Source organism: Tinamus guttatus, unplaced genomic scaffold (assembly GCF_059628265.1).
Source record: "Tinamus guttatus ecotype Peru unplaced genomic scaffold, ASM5962826v1 Tinamus_guttatus_pri_ptg000226l, whole genome shotgun sequence".
NCBI lineage: Eukaryota > Metazoa > Chordata > Aves > Tinamiformes > Tinamidae > Tinamus > Tinamus guttatus.
Window position 1 is genome coordinate 3,844,595 of NW_028288760.1, and position 17,150 is coordinate 3,861,744.

Below are 17,150 nucleotides of genomic sequence, written 5' to 3' on the forward strand. Positions count from 1 at the left end.
GAAAGGGAGAAAAGTCCATCAATAGTGTCACTATCGGCTTTGGATTTTCCCATTATGTTTCACAGAATACAACCGATAGAAACAGGAGTTCCCTTACTCATAAGGCTCCTCAGTTATGTTTAATTTCACACCACCAGAATATATCACGTTTTACACATTTGCCTATCATTATCACAGATATCTAACTTAAGAATTCATAAATTTATCAGATTACTTTAAAAATTAACAGGACTGAAATTCAACTAGAACTTTTTCAAGAAGCAACCTAGCTTCATATAGACCACTCTCATCAGGCATTTCAGAAGTGTTCTGCAACATTTTTAAAGTATAGTTTCTCTTGGGGTGGCAGGAGTGAGTTTCCCCCCATCACACACACATTATTCAATGCTATCAAGAGATTAATAGCTGAAAGCTATCACAAGGAAAACAGCAGATTAAAAGCAATAATATGTTAGTACTGACAGTCAATTATCTGAATTGTAGAGGTATGCGACCTCCTAGTACTAAAACAGTACAAGTGCCAAAAAATGTTAGTGCCAGTATAAAACTTAAACACCTTTGCTATCATTATAAACAAACTTAATTTACAAATTCTAGAAGTTGTTGAGTAACCAGCAAGAGGACCCAATGACTTCTTCAGACGCACAGCTTTTGTACTTACTTCTATTTGTTCACCCTGTCCATCAGGTTCATCTGTATCAAGGGCTGACAGCTCCAATTCAATGTCTCGATCTGGCTTTGCATCTGCACAGTCTTCAGTATAATCAGTCTGCAAAAAAAAAAAAAAAAAAAAAAAAAAACATTAAATATGAAGTAGGCTTTTCACCAGCTGTATATAACACAACTACTAAAAACAAAAATAGAAAGTGCATTTCTGGACACAAAATAGCTAGTTAGCTATAAACAGAATTTTGGGCATAGACAAAATAGGATACACAACAAAAACCGACTTCATTAAAAAGTACTGAAATAGAAGAATTAGTACTTGAATGGCATTTTCTGTAGAGTCTGTTGGCAGAGGATTTTAAACATCTACAACTAGAGAAAAAAGCAAGGACAGTGTGCAAGTTGAGTGGTCACATTCTTGCCATTTTGTAAATGGAGGATTAAAGCAGCACCATAGCAGGCGCATGTACTTGATCCCAGGGAAGTAACTAAGCGCAACAACAACATAACTTGCACAGAATATATTATAAATACCTAGGAATGTTAAAACTAAGAGTGCATGTGTCAGTGTGCATACATAAATCACCAATACCTCAAAGATCTCTTTCATCCCAGTCACCCCTTTCTTTACCTCACCATTCCTCAAATCAATTTCCTTGCTTAAAAGATTTAAGGTAAGGCGACTGCCTTCATCTAGAGAATTCCACTTCTGTTGCATGGCTAGTGCATTCGCCTCTCTCTGAAGTAACAATGAATTACTTTTGGCCTATGGAAAGAAACATACCAGTTACCTACAACTACATGTAACTATATATTGTCAAATGGCAAAATAAATCAGCTCACAAAAAGAACAGTCCTCTCTCTAGATGTACAACTACGTATTCCTTTAAACGGACAGCATTTATTTTGTTCTGGTTTTGCTGAAATTTGTCAGGCCTATTGCTCTTTCCCCAGAACAGTCTTACTGAAGTCAATGGAACAAGCCACATTAACAGTCCTTGTGCACCAAACTAGGCGTTCACAGTGCTAATGTCTAGATAACTTTTACTGATGATTTTGTCAATTGCATTAGTTTTTTTCAGTTATACAGAGAAACAATTTATTTAAAAATCACTTCATTCTATGTAGTTTTACACATGGGATAACTGATCTTACCTGCTGTAATTCAATACTCAAGAGATCTCCAGTGCTGGAATGCTTTCTGTGACCAGACAAATCTGTAACTATGAACCTGTCCCTTTAAGAGAAAGTAGGTGTTACATCATGCAGGTGAAATTAGGAATTAAAAACAAACCCTCCAAATCACAGGCTCTCAGACTTCACTAGTCTCTCATGTTATTTTTCCACATAGTTTGTGTTCAAATGCATAAGAAGTTCAGCCAAATACTCCAAGGCACACTCCAAGGCACTTGTATCACAGCCAGCCTTATTTTTACATACATGGAATGTCTGTAAAAAGCAGGAAAGCTTGAAAGAGCTGACTCAAGATAACAGATCTTGAGATTGCAGCTTGGAGGTAATCCAACTCAGTTCTTTGATTAGGCCTCTCAAGCATAATATTGCTAATAAGTGAGTGTTAATAGCTGCACTAGGTATTAAATACACAATATTAAATAAAAATACACACAGAAATAAAGTCCATACCGTTCTGCATAATGTGCTGATGAAGTGGAATCTGTGCCATAGGAACTCCATCTTGAATCAACAGCATTGACATAAGGGACGTAATCTGTAACAAATTAAGATACAATTCATTTTCTCCTCTGTTCTCACAGTGGGATATACAGATTTTTCAGGCACACAGCCATCATCATCATCACTGCATCAAGCACCCATGAGAAGGCTCAAACGGTGTTGTAAAATACGCTGTACTGACAATAGGCAGCCTGTACTTGTACCTGACACACTGATGGGTTTAGTAGCACTTCCTTGGGAAGCAGTGGCCTGAATAGGATCTGTTGTGTGGTAGCCAGTGCGGGATGATCTGGAGATGGCACCCCACTTGGAGATGATCGGTCCATCACTAAATGGGATTATAGGATCTTCCTCCTTTGCCCTTCTCTGAGTTTCAAATAAATGTACTCTCCGTTTGACATCTCCACTGTCCAAATCCTACACATTTGAGACAGAAAAAGATACAGGGACTGATTTGAGGTTTCTGAATTATTCAGATGGCAAATGACTTTATCATTACCATTACTAAATAAGATGCTAATCTGCACCACATTACTGAAACGAATTATTGCAACACAATAATTGCTCTTTAATGGTAAACTAAAAGAAACACCAGAAAAACTAAACCAGAAGCAGTGCTACAATAAGCAGTTTTGCTTTTTCAAGCTAGTGTTTGTTTGCAAAAAGGTCCAGTGTGCTTCAAGAGAGTTTTATGTCCTTCAGTATCCTTCCCTATATTTGAAGGGGGCAGTATGAAGCAGACACAAAATACATTTGTTTAAACTTGCTATATAGACTTCAAAGGTAGATCTGCTACGCTACATCATGGAAAGCCTCCAAAAATCATGAAGACTCACTTATACAAAACAAAACAATCCCTGCTCCCAGACAAACAAAACTGTATTCAATGATTTTTTTTTTAATCTCTACAGTATTTAAATTAGTCTTTTCTTTCAAGGAATATGGGTAATCATTTTTTTTTTCTTCTTCCATGGCATTGAGTTGCTTATCGTAGGAAATGCACTTCCCTAGACTATATGCTAGGGAACCCGCTCATACAGATGCTTGGTAGGTACACAGAAGCCCAGTTCATGCTGATTATCCTGGGACCACAATATTTTAGTTTTTTTTCATGTCCTTTCTATAAAGCGTACATTGCTCCTGGGACTACCTTTAAAGTCACCCTGAAACAATGACAACATAACAAATCTGAGAGCACTGAAAAGCCCAGTAATTTACTTGTACAAGATGGATGATTTTATTTAAGCTAAATAGTAAAAGTGTTTTGTAATGCATAATATGCATATATGTAAATAAATAACAAATAGATCAGAAAATGCTTTTAAAGGTAGAATTCTTATTATTTTACAGCCCACATACTCAATGTTGTCTACAAGTTCGATTTACACAGAACTTATTTCACACAGTTATTTTAAATGTTTAAGATTATTATAAGACTAAAGTCTGTCACTGAAATAAACACATAGTTTGTAAAAGTGGAAAAAGATATTCCAAATAATTTCAAAAGGGCAGAATTACTTTAAATGAAAATGCCAAGAATGGAATGTGTTGGGGAGGAGAGCTTGTTTATCAAACGGAAGACACTTCAGCATGTAAGTATCATTAAACTAAGTAGATAACAGGCAGAAAAGCCCTACCATCAGAACAGCATTTGAGTTGGCAATCACATCCTTGGGCTCCGAGTCAATAGCATTTATACAAGAGCCAATAGTGCCACAAGACCATGGGGAATAGTGGGAGAGATGATCTTCCTCAAATTTAGTTCCACTCAATTCACTGACACTCTCCGAGAACTATGAAAAATGAAATAAGTAAGTAGTAAATATGAAAAACATTCAGTCTTAAAATAAAAAAGGACACTGGCTGCTATTTAATGAATTCACGTCAAAAGTCAAGTCATGAAATTCTATCCATATTCAAAACCTGACTTGGGAACTGCACAACCCATTCACAGCCAAATTCTAAACCATCACAGCTGACAGCTGCTAAAGAATGGCAAGGTTTGCCACTAGAAATCACCACCTGCCCTGCCAACGAGGCTGAAATCACTGCTACTGCATTAGTGGTGAGCTTCGAGTCAAATATTTGATCCAACTAAATGGACAGGGAGCCATGAATTTTTCTTTGATGTAGAAGCCAGGGGCAGACAGAGTAAGGCTTAAAAAAAAGCCTTCAATGCGGATGAAGACCTAACCCTGACATACCCTGAGCTGCTACGAGGGACTTCAGGTACCCCTGCTGTGCAAGACCTACTCTTCCGACGGACCTGTGTAATACCTCAAATGTTAGCACTGTTGCTTTTATAAACAAAGCTGAAAAACCAAAGCAAAGGCATTTGCAGGCATTTTCTAGGATGCATTTAGCTTACATGGATATAAAATAAATATTTCAATATTGAGTCTTATTTTTCTGCTTCAAAAGCATAGATCCAATTTCCAATGTTAAGTCTCTTTCTTGTTTACTGAACTGTGACATGCAGGCGCACAGTATTTTGCCAATGCCTTTTTGTCACTTTTGAGGAACATAGATTCTCTTAGACTTGAGGAGCATTTGCAGATTGATTCAGTCTATTCATCATGTTATAATGCTATTAGGAGCATAAAACGGAAAGTGATTCTTAATGGAAAACAGCTGTTCCCTACATAAAAATCTAGAGGTTCACAATGTAGTTCAATAATGACATTTCCTTTAGTGAAGAGAGTTAAATCACTTCTTCCCTTCTTGACCTTCTGCCAACAATCATGCTTAGCCATCACGTTAATGTCAAGCTGAATACATTCTTTGAACCAGGAAGGGAAAAAAAAGTTCTTTGGCTTCCCACCTCTGTGCTGAAATCTACGCTGAAGAGAGGAGACGGTGGTGTTGGAGATGGTGTTGCCATAGGCAGCGTTGAGGATACAAGAGGAGTTTTCTGGGTGTGGTACTGTGCCCATTGCTCTGGCTTCCGTCTTAGCTGCTCATCATAACCAGTCTTCAAGTGACCACAAGGCTCCTAGCAAATAATAAGTATTAGGACTGTATATTCTACCATATTCTAACTAGCAAAAATTTGACAGAGAAAAAAGAAGCAGAAGGACAGGAGAAGAGATTCAGCGTCTGGGCCAGGATATATACTTGGTCCTCATATTCCCTTAGGTCTGAGACCTTCCACTGATATCACTGGAAGAATCCCATAAGGATTTGGGGAAGAATCCCGTCATTTGCAGGATTACTCAATGCTTTAATATGTAATTAAATCAAGCAATACACACTGGAATTGGAGACAGTAGGGCTCTCGCCCTAATTCAGACAGCTAGCAATCTATTCTACAAGTCTATTTTGTTCAGGTTAGAAACACAACACAAGCCCAGGACACATTTCTTGACTCCTCTAACCCCACCTAAACAGAACTTTGCTAATTATTTATCAAGCTTTCAGTCATGACATCTAGAATCAAGTCTGCAATCTTCCCTTCCCTCCCACTCTCACTTACTCTCGGTAAAGGCACAGTCCTCTGCTCATTTGGAGGTTGGCAAGCCACAGAGTAATACCCATCCAAAGAGTTGTATCTCTCACGTAATGATGTCTGATAGACAGATGAGTGCATCACATCCATAGGAGGTAAAGAATTGCTCCTAATAATATCATCTCGTGGGTACATCTGTGGGCGCCAGATGCGCCTGCTGTCGTAAACTGGAGCATACATTCCAGAAGGGACAGGAGGAACTGGTCCATACGGCTGCGGAGGAGGAGGTTGGTAAGGAGAATTCAGTCGATCTCGAGGGGGAAATGTACTGTAATGATCGGCATATGGCACGGAAGCAGGTGGGAGGGAGGATTCTGGAACGTTATTGGACCTCACAAAGCGAGGAACACAGGGAGCCACACCAGCTGGTACTGTTGGAGGTGGTGGATAATATCCTTGAAAATTGGAAAAAGGAATATTTAATGTGGTCACAAATGACCCAGAATTTTACACCTTCTAAAACTGTAAATACTGCTCAAGGTATTTATCAATAAAGTGGCACATTCCTACAAATCCTTTTTACCAACCTGACCCCATTTGAAAGCAATGGCAGAAAAAAAATTTCCACTGTCTTAAGCTATAACTGTAAATTTTACTGAAAAGATAATTTATAAGTACTTCCTCTTTACACATGAGGTCAAATAGCTGTCAAATAAAAAGCCATATTGCTAAAAAATCCTAAAAATTGGATTTCAGCAATTCCAAAGATCCATAAATAATTAACACTTGGCTTACTTTTTCTTCCCCCCAGTGGCAGTTGTCTGAACATCTCTACTTTTTGTTTTGAGAGTTGGAAACTACCTATTGCTATAACAAGCTCTTAAGTTTGCTTGCATAATCCTATACTCAGTGATAGAAATTAGCATTATATTAAGTGCTTAAATAAAAGCCACAAATGTGAAATATAAACCTGTGCTGAGAAATAGCTTATCCAGATGAAAGTTCAGAGCTTATTGTGAACTACTCAGTGCTCATCTTACCTGTCTGTGGGTACTGTGGAACTTCGTAGGACAGTTGAGTCCTGGGGTCTTGGAAATACTGAACGTTATCAGAATGTGGAGGGTAGACAGGTACTCTGGGAACAAACGGGCTTGATTTTGGAGGCACAGAATTCACTTCTGTCCCAATATTAGGAGGAACAGCTGAGGTAGCTGCTGCCTGGCTTACAGGAGTCTTGGGTGGAGAACCAATTTTACTGAAAAGGATTACCAACAAATCATTAAAAAGATCTTTGCTTATTTCAGTTAGTCATCTCTAAATGTACACTCCCATGTAATGTGGAAAAATTGGGTCATGTCATTTCCTCTGGAATTTTATTTTTCATGCCCCAAACTGATGCCATTATTAAAACCTCAGAACAGACTTCATCTTAAGAGACCTCAAAAGCTCAAGAAAATATATTGATATATACCCAGAAGCTTACATACCACTTGTAAGTGTATTCTGGTAAAGAAATAAAGGTTTTTAAAACACCATTTAAAAAATGATGTTTAAAAACACCATTTTGAGGATCAGTGCTCTCTAAAGAAGAATCTAAACAGTTCTAAGGGAGACCCAAACCTTCTAGGATTATAAGGAGATTTTTTTTCCTATAAAAATCACCACATACACTGTCATTGCAGTTAAGAAATATGAAGTGCAATTTTTTAAAATAACCCAAAACTAAGTTAGCTAAAAACAGGAGAAAGTTTATTGCTTTGTCTATGGCACACGTTACTATTTAAAAGCTCAAACAACTGCAAACAGCCCTAACCACTTAAATCAGCATGTGCTGACAAACACTATCTGCACTATGGAATGAGATCTTGTATGACTCTGGGCCCAGTAACCATTAATGACAAATGCAAACAAGGACCAGAATTCATTATCTACTGTTTGCCATCCACAAATTTGTTTGTCATGATAATCTAAAAGTAAAACGTTATATTTAGTCATTTTAATACAAAAGCTTTACCTACTTTTCAGGTAGTGATTCAGTAGGGGATCCAGACACATTCTGGCCATTGGCTCCAGCCTTCCCTCCCTTCTTGACATTTTCCAAAGCTCTCAGGGATGTGTCTGCACAGCGAGGAATCAACTGGGGAACACCACTTTCTAGATTAGCTATTCCATTAGTACTTGGCACCATCTTCCCTGTTGCTTCAGGGCTTCCTATGACAGAAATTACGTTTCCTGTTGTGGTTGAGACAGTGCTATTTACGCCAACTTTATTTAGAAGGGGGAAGGTTCTCACTGTTGCACTGATTTTTTTGTTCCTCAAACGATACCTATATAGAAACACACGTGTAAACACAGGAAAGACAAATTACTGCAATTTCATGTATTTGTAAAAGTGATCAAATAGAAGAGACTGAAAGGAACACAACAATAAGAAGTTATAGGATTTTAAAGTGGTTCTTATTTTCAACAATTTAGTTTAATCTGCAAGTAGAATAACAGGCTCCTTCCCCTAACCAAGGATCATCTCCTTTTAGGAGAGCCACTTGAGCAATTCCTTGGAAGTTCTTTGTGTTAAAAGAGCTTTAATGATGCATAAATTACATAGCAGTCAAATAACTAACTTTAATCATCATTCTTTCTCTTGGGGGTGGCATAACAGATCAATGATGGGCACTGAGCCTAAACTTCTTTTTAGAAAAGGAATTTTTGCTTCATATTATATGAAAAGTAATACTGAAATTAATTTACAGACCATGCTTTACTGTACCTTCAACTTTACATAAAGTGTTCAAACTTTAATGAAAAAAAGATCCTTCGGAAAAGATCTGTGTGTTGAAGAACCTATTTTCAACGGTTTGGATTTGTGTTGTAAAACAATACCTCCCATACTCACTTTTCAAGCTCTTCCTGAGAATGAGCAAACGTACAATTGGTTCCTCTTGGGCATCCCCCTTGTTGTCGGAGGTCTCGGCACATACTTGTTTTGTATTTGCTATTCGGTTGTGGCTTAGAACACAGAAATAATAAATATTTCACTTACGTTTTAATAACTTTACATAAAGAGAAACTTAAAATACATGTGCATACACACTCAAAACACATCCAAGATATGTTGACATTTTGCATATTTCACATTTGACAAACTATGAAAGTTGCTTGTGGAAGTTGTGCCATGGTAGTGAGCTTGCTGCAGTAAGCTCTCCTGTGCTCAGTATTCAAAAGTGTTAAGTTCTCAAAACATGAACCCTGCAGACAACAGCATCATCAATCAAGGCCATAAATACTTCAAATCGACAGCTATTTTTTTCCAGGCTAGGTCTTTTACTAAGCACACATCAATATATACCACGCAACAATCAAATATAGTTACCTGTGGAGTTTCATGGCCTTTTCTACTATAATTCTGAATGAAATCCACAAGCCCATGTACCACAGTCTTTACAGCCACCATTGCATTTTCCAGCTGCTCCCATGTTGGAGATGCTGCATCTAAAATTATTAAGAACAAGTTTCTCAATCTGTCAGTAATCCCAGGAATATCATAAACATGAAACAACTTTTCTAGCTCATCAAAACACCAAGTATAAGGACAGAATCTTGAAGAATAGTTTATAAAATGCCATGTTGATTATAAGGAATTTTGAAGCCAGGAACAGTGGTAGTTATATTAATAATTTACTTGCCTGGATATGAAAAACATGTAAAGATTATTAATCTTTTTAGAAAGCTTCATTTGCATACCTGGATTTGGATCTATGTTTGCTAGAAGTTCTAAATGAGGCCTTAGCCTGTTTAAGTTTGCAGGATCCCCTGTGCGCTGCAAGACAATTGTCAACTCTTGCACACTCTTCGCAAAAGATTCTGGAGATTGAAGCTGAGAATAAAGCGAGCATTAGTTTGTTGGATCCTGTAACTGGGAACCTATTTAAGATGTTTTTGATTGCATTTAGGAATCAGTGTAATAAACTGTGTCTTCAGATGGCATACAGTAAATATCAGTGGAGAGATTTCATTTCTCAGCTCAGAATCTGCCCTATGAAGCTTCATCATAAGACACAGATGGGAAAAAAACGTCCACATATAAAGATTCCACTACAGTGTTGGGAAAAAAAAAAAAAAAAAAAAAAAAGTCCTTCACTCTAGTTTTAATGAATATTTGATAGAATTAAAGACAGAAAGATAGCTGAAATGGCTCTGGGATTTCTATCATATCCTTTAATAGCTTTATCTAATGCTACCATGACACTAAACCATCTCTTTGACGAACCTTGTCAATAATAGATTGCATGTGTGACTTATGTGCCAAGTCACCATAAAGAAGGGAAGACCATTGCTCTGGTGATATTCGAAGTCCTGCTTCCATGGCAATGTGAACAATCTGGGCATCATGCTCTCTTCGCAAAGCCTCGTAACTCCGAAACTCTTCTTTAAGTTGCATCAGAGAAGAATCTTCATCCCTTTTAGTAACCTAAAAAAATAGTAATGCTTAGCACTCTTTCTTTAAAGCTGTCCAAGTTCAGCAGAAAGATAGCTGCACGCCACAAACTGTAAAATTATACTGATTTTGTATATTTAGAATATATATTTTTTCTCCTCCAAAAACTCATCCCCTTAGATACCTACACGCAGAGCGGTGAGCTTTCCAAATTTTTATATGATCCCTATTGCAAAACTATGGTATCAACTCTACTGCTTCCACGTTAGAAAGTATTAATTTTATTTAAGTCACAGAAGACAAGCAGTTAGCTGACACTCCGTTAAAGACTACTATTTTTGTTTTACTGCCTAATATTAAAAGATGACTCAAAGAAATAGGAAAGTCTGTAGAACAGAATTAAACATAAAAAGGAAGATTTTTTTTTTCCCCCACTAGCTACACATCTGCTCCCTTCATAGGGAGCTTTAAATATCAGACCACTACTTCATCCTGGGCCACGTGCTCCAGGTATCCCTGCTGGAGCAGGGAGGTTGAACTAGATGATCTCTAGGTCCCCTCCAACCTCGACCGTTCTGTGATCTTAATATATATGGTGGGATTTACCTTACAGAAATTTCAATCTCTACAAAGACTATTAAGCAATTAATTGCTATTAATTGCTATTTTAATTGCTATTAAGCAATGTAGTGTAGACCATCAAGAATTTATCTAAAACCAGCTAACCATTTGAACAGGTAGAATCTGAATTTACATAACATGTCACAGGTGAAACGATGATTAGGAAGAATTCTTTGCAATTACATTAATTTGCATACCCGTAAAGTTTAAATATTTGTATTTTACCTTAAAACATGATGCTCTATACAGTAGCTGCACAACATGACCAATGCTTGTTTTGGAGGCCTGAGGAAATCTTGGTTCTAACCTTTGCACAACAAAAAGTACCAGAACTTTTCTTGAGAGCGCAGAGCCATCTTCTAGTGCCAATAACACAAGTTTCAGTGCCTCCTCTTGCATAGCTTTAACACACAGAAACACAAAGGCAGGCACAAAATATCAGGAAACAGCAAGGTTGTCATATAAGGAATCATAAGCAGAACATCTGAATTGTCTTGAACACAAACCCTTGTTATCATTAATCACAAGAAGATAATGTTTTCACTGCTTACTTTAAGAAAGACTCTAGTTTAGGAGTAAGTAAGTATTTAGAAGCACTCAAAACACAGCAAAATTAAGGGTGAACATTGATTTTAAGTAATAAAGTCTTCAATAATGTAGTTTTTGTGCTGTGCAGTCTTGCGGCATTTGTAATTCTGCACATCTTATCACTGCCATACCACAAAACTGTCTAAAATAAATATAGGAGCAGTACAGCAGTGCTATCATCAGCTGGGGGAATCAGGAACAGACTATTTCCAATTTAAACAGCATTTGCTGCTTATTTCTACGCTTACTTGAACAGTATTCTTAACAAGGAATTTGTTCTTACTAAAATCTAAAAACAATCATTATAATTCTAGTTGCAGCATACTATTTTTTTTTAAATTTAGGCTGATTGTATTTATAAAGTATGAACAAAAGAACACGCGCAGTTTCCTATCACTTCCAGCCAGAGATCAGTGCCACCAGCCAGCATTAGTTACACTGTCCTACAAACACTGCAGAAAGCATGTTTGTTTATTCTTGGCCAGAATGTGGAATTCTTCCTCGTAATTTCTAAGAATAGTATCAATAAGGAAAGAACTAAGTCAGCAGATTTTACTAACAATTTAGTCTCCAAGGAATGCTTCTGTATTAAGAAAGGCTGCAGCCAAAAGACCCTGAAAGTACCTTACCTGGTCCTAGAAACTGGCAACCTCGTGCCCTGACAGCAGCCCAAAGATTGGCAGAAAGCTGCTGAGGATTTTGGTGCTGTAAGATCAGTTCTGTAACAGTCCTTTCTCCCAGAGATCGAGCTGCTCTCATGGCTCTAACTCGACCTTCTTCCTCCACCAGCTGACAATTGACCAGTGTCACAAGCTTCCTCTGCATCGGACGGCTCAGTGCACTCTGATTCAAGCTAGCAACACCTTCAAAGAAAGGGACAAGTAACAAACTATTAGGTTTAATATGACCAATGTACCTGAATAAGCTAAGACAAACAAAAATGTTCAATTATGTGTATATGCATATTACTCCAGGACTTGTATACTACAGCTGAACTAAAGTTCAACTTTAGCATAGTGTTGGTGCAAAGAAATCCTAAGAGAAAGTTGAGTAGTTTGTAAACCTAAAAACCAAAAATGGAAGAGTCACAAGTGTGAATGAATCTTTAAAGCCATAAGAGAAATTTTAATCACAACAGTGAGATGATTTTTGCTATTGATACCTAAAGATCACCCAGTGCTGAAAACAAATGCTGTTAAACATTAAATGACATGCTACATCAAAATTCCACTGTTCAGTAAAGACTCACCCTTTCCTCCACTTAGTGGCTTTAAGTAGAGTGCCAAATCCTCAACACATTTCTTTGCTACTTCGTAATGTTTGTTCTCTCCTACATTACTCAATTTTACTGTCTGATGATCAGGTACCTGTGAAAAGGCAAAGAAGAGGGGGGAAGAGAAGATGATTATATATACCTGGATGACCTGCCCGATAGCCTGTGATGGAATGAACATCTCCACTGTTGATTATGTAACACTGCAGATGTACACAGCTTTTTAGAGAAGTGAAACAGGACCCACCCAAGGTATGTGGAATATAGTAAGACATAACACAAAGGACTAAGGATGGAAGAAACAATAGCCAAGCACTAATGAGAATGTACTTAAGACTTTGTGTTCTTCACAGGTCTGTTAAGAGGATGATCACTGTACAAAAAGAGCATGATTTACTACAGAGAGACAAGGGAAAGTGCAAGATAAAAGCAATTGATAAGCGTATAATACAAAAAAAAACAGAAACTTAAAAAAAATTAGGTTTGCAAACAGTTCCAAAACCTTCAAGAACAACAAACTTAAGCTGGTGAAAAACACAGTGGACTAACAAGGTTAGACAAGACAAATAAAAAGAATATTAGTCACAATATATTAGAATATTTAAGGGAAGAAGTTAGGAGGTCAGAAAAAAAAAAGCTGTAAGTTTAAGGCAATGACTATGAGAAGTTTAAAAACAGAATGGAAGAACAAGTAAACTTCAGAGGCAAAAACACCCTAGCATGCGTAAGGAGAACAGTTTTAATTTAGTTTTCATGAAGTGCAATACTGATTATATAATCATTGTTTTGCCACTGTTATGAGATGGAACAGCGAACATTCCTGGCCGGATGAACCTGCGTCTGAATGTGCAACTGAAAAGCCATCTTCATGTATCAAAACAAGAAGAAAATAACACACACACACACACACACACACAAATCCCACACTACACACACTATCTTAACCTTGGTTAAACAGCCAGCTGCTTCTGGACACACAACATGTATAAATGAGATTGCCCATGACAGTAAAAGGAGTAAATGCAATCTGCAGATTCACTTTTTCTAAAAACAACAGTGACACATAATTGTTTCATTCTTAATCTGTACTTTTTGCCAGTCACAGTGCTACTCACCTTACCATAATGGAATCCTCTCCCAAAAGCACACACTAAGCACTTACATGCAGAAAAATCTAGATACCAAGAGCAGTTTAAAAGCAGAATTTGGTTAACACAAAAAGCTAGAACATCTTTTCATTTTATAAGAAAGGTACAGTCTGAAAATGGTGTGGTTTCTTTTACACCACATGAGGATTGTAAAATACTAAAAAGAGAATATCTTGTAATTTTTAGACTAAAACAAATGTAAAACATCAACACATGCTCTGTAGCCAGAATATAAATAGTAAAAACATGAAGCAACAAAACATAGACCTCCTTATACCATACCTGGGCTCCAACTAACTGGAGGAGTGCAAAGTTTACAGGAAGCACATCGATGTCGGTATTGATGGCAGTCTGGTCGAAAGGACATGCCTTGCGATGAAGCTTGTTCAGGCAGGTCTTGCAGACAGTGTGGGAGCATCCTAAGCTGATGGGTTTATGCACATTTTCATCAAACTCATTGTAGCAGATTGGGCAGGACAGAAATTCTGTCCACTGAGCTGCCTGCACAGGCATTGTGGAAGCTGGACACTTGTTTAGCAGGCTAGCAGACCATTATTTCACTGTATTGTGTTTTGGCAGCTGTAAGTGATAACAAGAGTATTTAAAATATGCTTTCTAGTCATTAAGGATTATTTAAAAAGCTTTTTAAATCTCAACAATTTGATATTTTACAGAATAAGAATCAAACCCAAAAGCTGAAGTGCTCAAAAAAACAAAAACAAAAAACAATCACAAAACCGGCTTTTGGATACTATTATTAACTAAACACAAAAGGTTCATAAACTGAATTAATGCAGACTGTCGTAAATAAATGTTACAGTTATTTACAATAAACACTGTTAGAATTCTTCTCACAGGATTAAATATACCTTTGTCATAAAAAAGAAGAGGGGGTCACTTTTTGGCATAGAAAACTTGAAGATATGAATCACAATAACTGCATATCACAATCTCATCTAAATTCAATTTTTTAAAACCTTAAAAGCATTCCCTGGTTGTAGAACTCAAGTGGGATGTGGGAAGATGGGGGGGAGAATAAAAGCAAACAAAAAACTACTTATTTTTATGTGAAGCAAGCAGAACTAGATTGTTGGCTTTCCTTTGGCAGATTATATGCAGACTTATTCAGACATCAATCCAAGCATCTTTGTTGTTGTTGTTTAGAATCATGAGAAAATAGTGAAGGAACGAAAGATTGGCTTCTTGTTTGCATTCCTTTCCCTTCTTCCTCAAGGACCCCTTAGAGCACTCAAGAGGGGCTGTTTGCTGCATTCAGTTTTTGCTTTTTACATCTTTCCTACTTCACACAACAATGCCATCTACTTCAAAAAACTCAGAACAAGAAAGTCTCTGATATACTGGAAATGCAGGTATTTAGGTCAAAACTTGTTCAAGATAAAGCAAACATAACTTCAGTTGCCTTGTTATTAACAGTCCTCTTCTACTTGAAACTCCAATTCTGTGCAGAAATACCATGTAAATAATTTATTTTTCTCCCTCCAAAACAAACAAACAAAAAAAAAAAACATGAGAGGAATTCCTGGAAACTGTTCTGAAAGACATCCCATCTTACATAACTAAGTTCTCCAAAAAAAAGATAACAGCTATGAAATATTTACATTTAAACTTTCCTCGCTGACACCTTCGTCTAGTGGCTAAACAGCCCCACCCTGTGCTGCAATGTGCAGCAATAATGACTTTCTATGCAACCTGCAGACCAGTTAGCTTACTTCGAAGCTATGGACATGCCCATCCTAGCAGCTTCTTAGAAATGCAAATACAAGAGTTTTAATAGCTTTTAATATTGTATTTTTTCCAGTGATGAAAAAAGGGTAAATATTTTGAGAAAGTCAAGATCCCTCCTCTATATCTGAATTCAATAACTCTCAGCTGTGATTCCACTGTTGGCTACTCTGCAGTTTAATTAATGCTAAAGTATAGGGCCATCGAAATAATTACTGAAACACCAAATAGAGTCGATGTGTACATGTATTTTAATTATGACCATCTGTTGAGAGATTCTATTGAGCACTATGAACATTCAGTGTCCTTTAAGCAACAGGATACATGTACAAGATGTCCTTCTTGGGGAACTTTTTAATATTATGGAGAGATTTTTTCCCCCCCAAAAAATGAATTCTGATAGTAAGTGTAGAACAAAACAAACTGAAAGTTGAACCTGCCCCTTCAAAACCAAACCACTGATACGAAACTTTCAACATAAACCAGAACATTCACATGCATTAGACAAAATGGATTTTCATCTAATTTCTTGGGAAAAGCGAATCAAAACTTTTGCAAGGAAGAATTACAATTTTCTTAGTTTGATATTGCTGCATGTATTCTTTAACCAAGGAAACACAAAAGCAAAACAAGTAACTGAAAAATAAATGAGTCAAAATATCTAGAAGATTCTTAATTCCTCTATAAAAGCATTCCACCACTTCAACATACCTGCTTCAGCTTCCCTACCAAAACAGTAGCACAAGAAACAGAAGTGCAGTGCAGAGCTTTCCAGTGAACATTTTCCGTAAAGCTTTTACCAGAACTGTCAAACCATTAACACCCATGTTACTGCTGACCTAGTAAAGATACCGGTGGTTTCCCACCTGCCTGACTGCACCCCGCAGGTACCTGCACAACCAAACCTCTCTGCAAGGGAGCTATCGTGTCTCACAGCAGCAGAATTTAAGAAAAGGCTAATTCACAGACAGCTCAATTGCTAATACACTGCTGGTCACTGAAAATCTCCTAACACGCAGTCTTCCATTCCACACTTCTTATGAGCCAAGTCCAATGCAGAATCTCTATGTGGTGACAGCACCCACATTTAGTTTCCACAGATAGACTTGCAAAAAATACTTGCAAAAATAACCACCTCTCTCTTTACAAGCTTTTAAAATAGTTATGTCTTCTATTTTCCTGATCAACATAGAAATAAAACAAAACAGACTCCTTAGAGACTGCACCACCCATTTTTAAAGATCTATCTTTGAACAGTTAATCACTATGAATGACAGGCTCTACTGAACATGTGTTGACCTTCAGATTTCTTGACAGGAAGATATCTAATTAAATCAACAAACAGCTGGGAAAAGCTCTCAACTCCTAAAACTTCAAGCAGACATACACAGAGGAAGTCTCCTAAGTGTGCCAGCTATTCTCCATTCTTGCACTCCAGTGTGTTAAGAAAAAAAGATTAACATCCCTGGACCCACATCAACTTCTACAAAAAGCATGAGCCAGCTATGTAATAGACTCCTTCTCCTTGTCAAAAAC

General features: G+C 37.2%; 1 protein-coding gene and 1 non-coding gene across 5 annotated transcripts in view; both read right to left on the minus strand.

Annotated features, from left to right (window-relative positions):
* Positions 1-17,150, minus strand: part of RC3H2 (ring finger and CCCH-type domains 2) — a 33,605-nt gene that overhangs the window by 11,141 nt on the left and 5,314 nt on the right. For 3 of the 4 annotated variants that reach the window (XM_088525393.1, XM_088525390.1, XM_088525392.1), the window contains exons 2-19: positions 14,154-14,450; positions 12,700-12,817; positions 12,080-12,313; positions 11,088-11,263; positions 10,074-10,274; positions 9,548-9,680; positions 9,177-9,295; positions 8,700-8,812; positions 7,825-8,133; positions 6,847-7,061; positions 5,834-6,261; positions 5,183-5,353; positions 3,999-4,154; positions 2,565-2,778; positions 2,311-2,395; positions 1,822-1,903; positions 1,298-1,432; positions 662-769 (exon numbers count right to left, since the gene is read on the minus strand). In XM_088525393.1, the coding sequence (XP_088381519.1) occupies positions 662-769; positions 1,298-1,432; positions 1,822-1,903; positions 2,311-2,395; positions 2,565-2,778; positions 3,999-4,154; positions 5,183-5,353; positions 5,834-6,261; positions 6,847-7,061; positions 7,825-8,133; positions 8,700-8,812; positions 9,177-9,295; positions 9,548-9,680; positions 10,074-10,274; positions 11,088-11,263; positions 12,080-12,313; positions 12,700-12,817; positions 14,154-14,384 (3,228 nt within the window). In that variant the 5' untranslated portion in view covers positions 14,385-14,450. The remainder of the gene's footprint in view (positions 1-661; positions 770-1,297; positions 1,433-1,821; positions 1,904-2,310; positions 2,396-2,564; positions 2,779-3,998; positions 4,155-5,182; positions 5,354-5,833; positions 6,262-6,846; positions 7,062-7,824; positions 8,134-8,699; positions 8,813-9,176; positions 9,296-9,547; positions 9,681-10,073; positions 10,275-11,087; positions 11,264-12,079; positions 12,314-12,699; positions 12,818-14,153; positions 14,451-17,150) is intronic. The other variant, XM_088525391.1, reaches the window with a different exon arrangement.
* LOC148594601 (small nucleolar RNA SNORD90) lies at positions 9,765-9,878 on the minus strand. Its single transcript, XR_015913409.1, has one exon. It is a non-coding gene; the product is annotated as a small nucleolar RNA SNORD90 (small nucleolar RNA).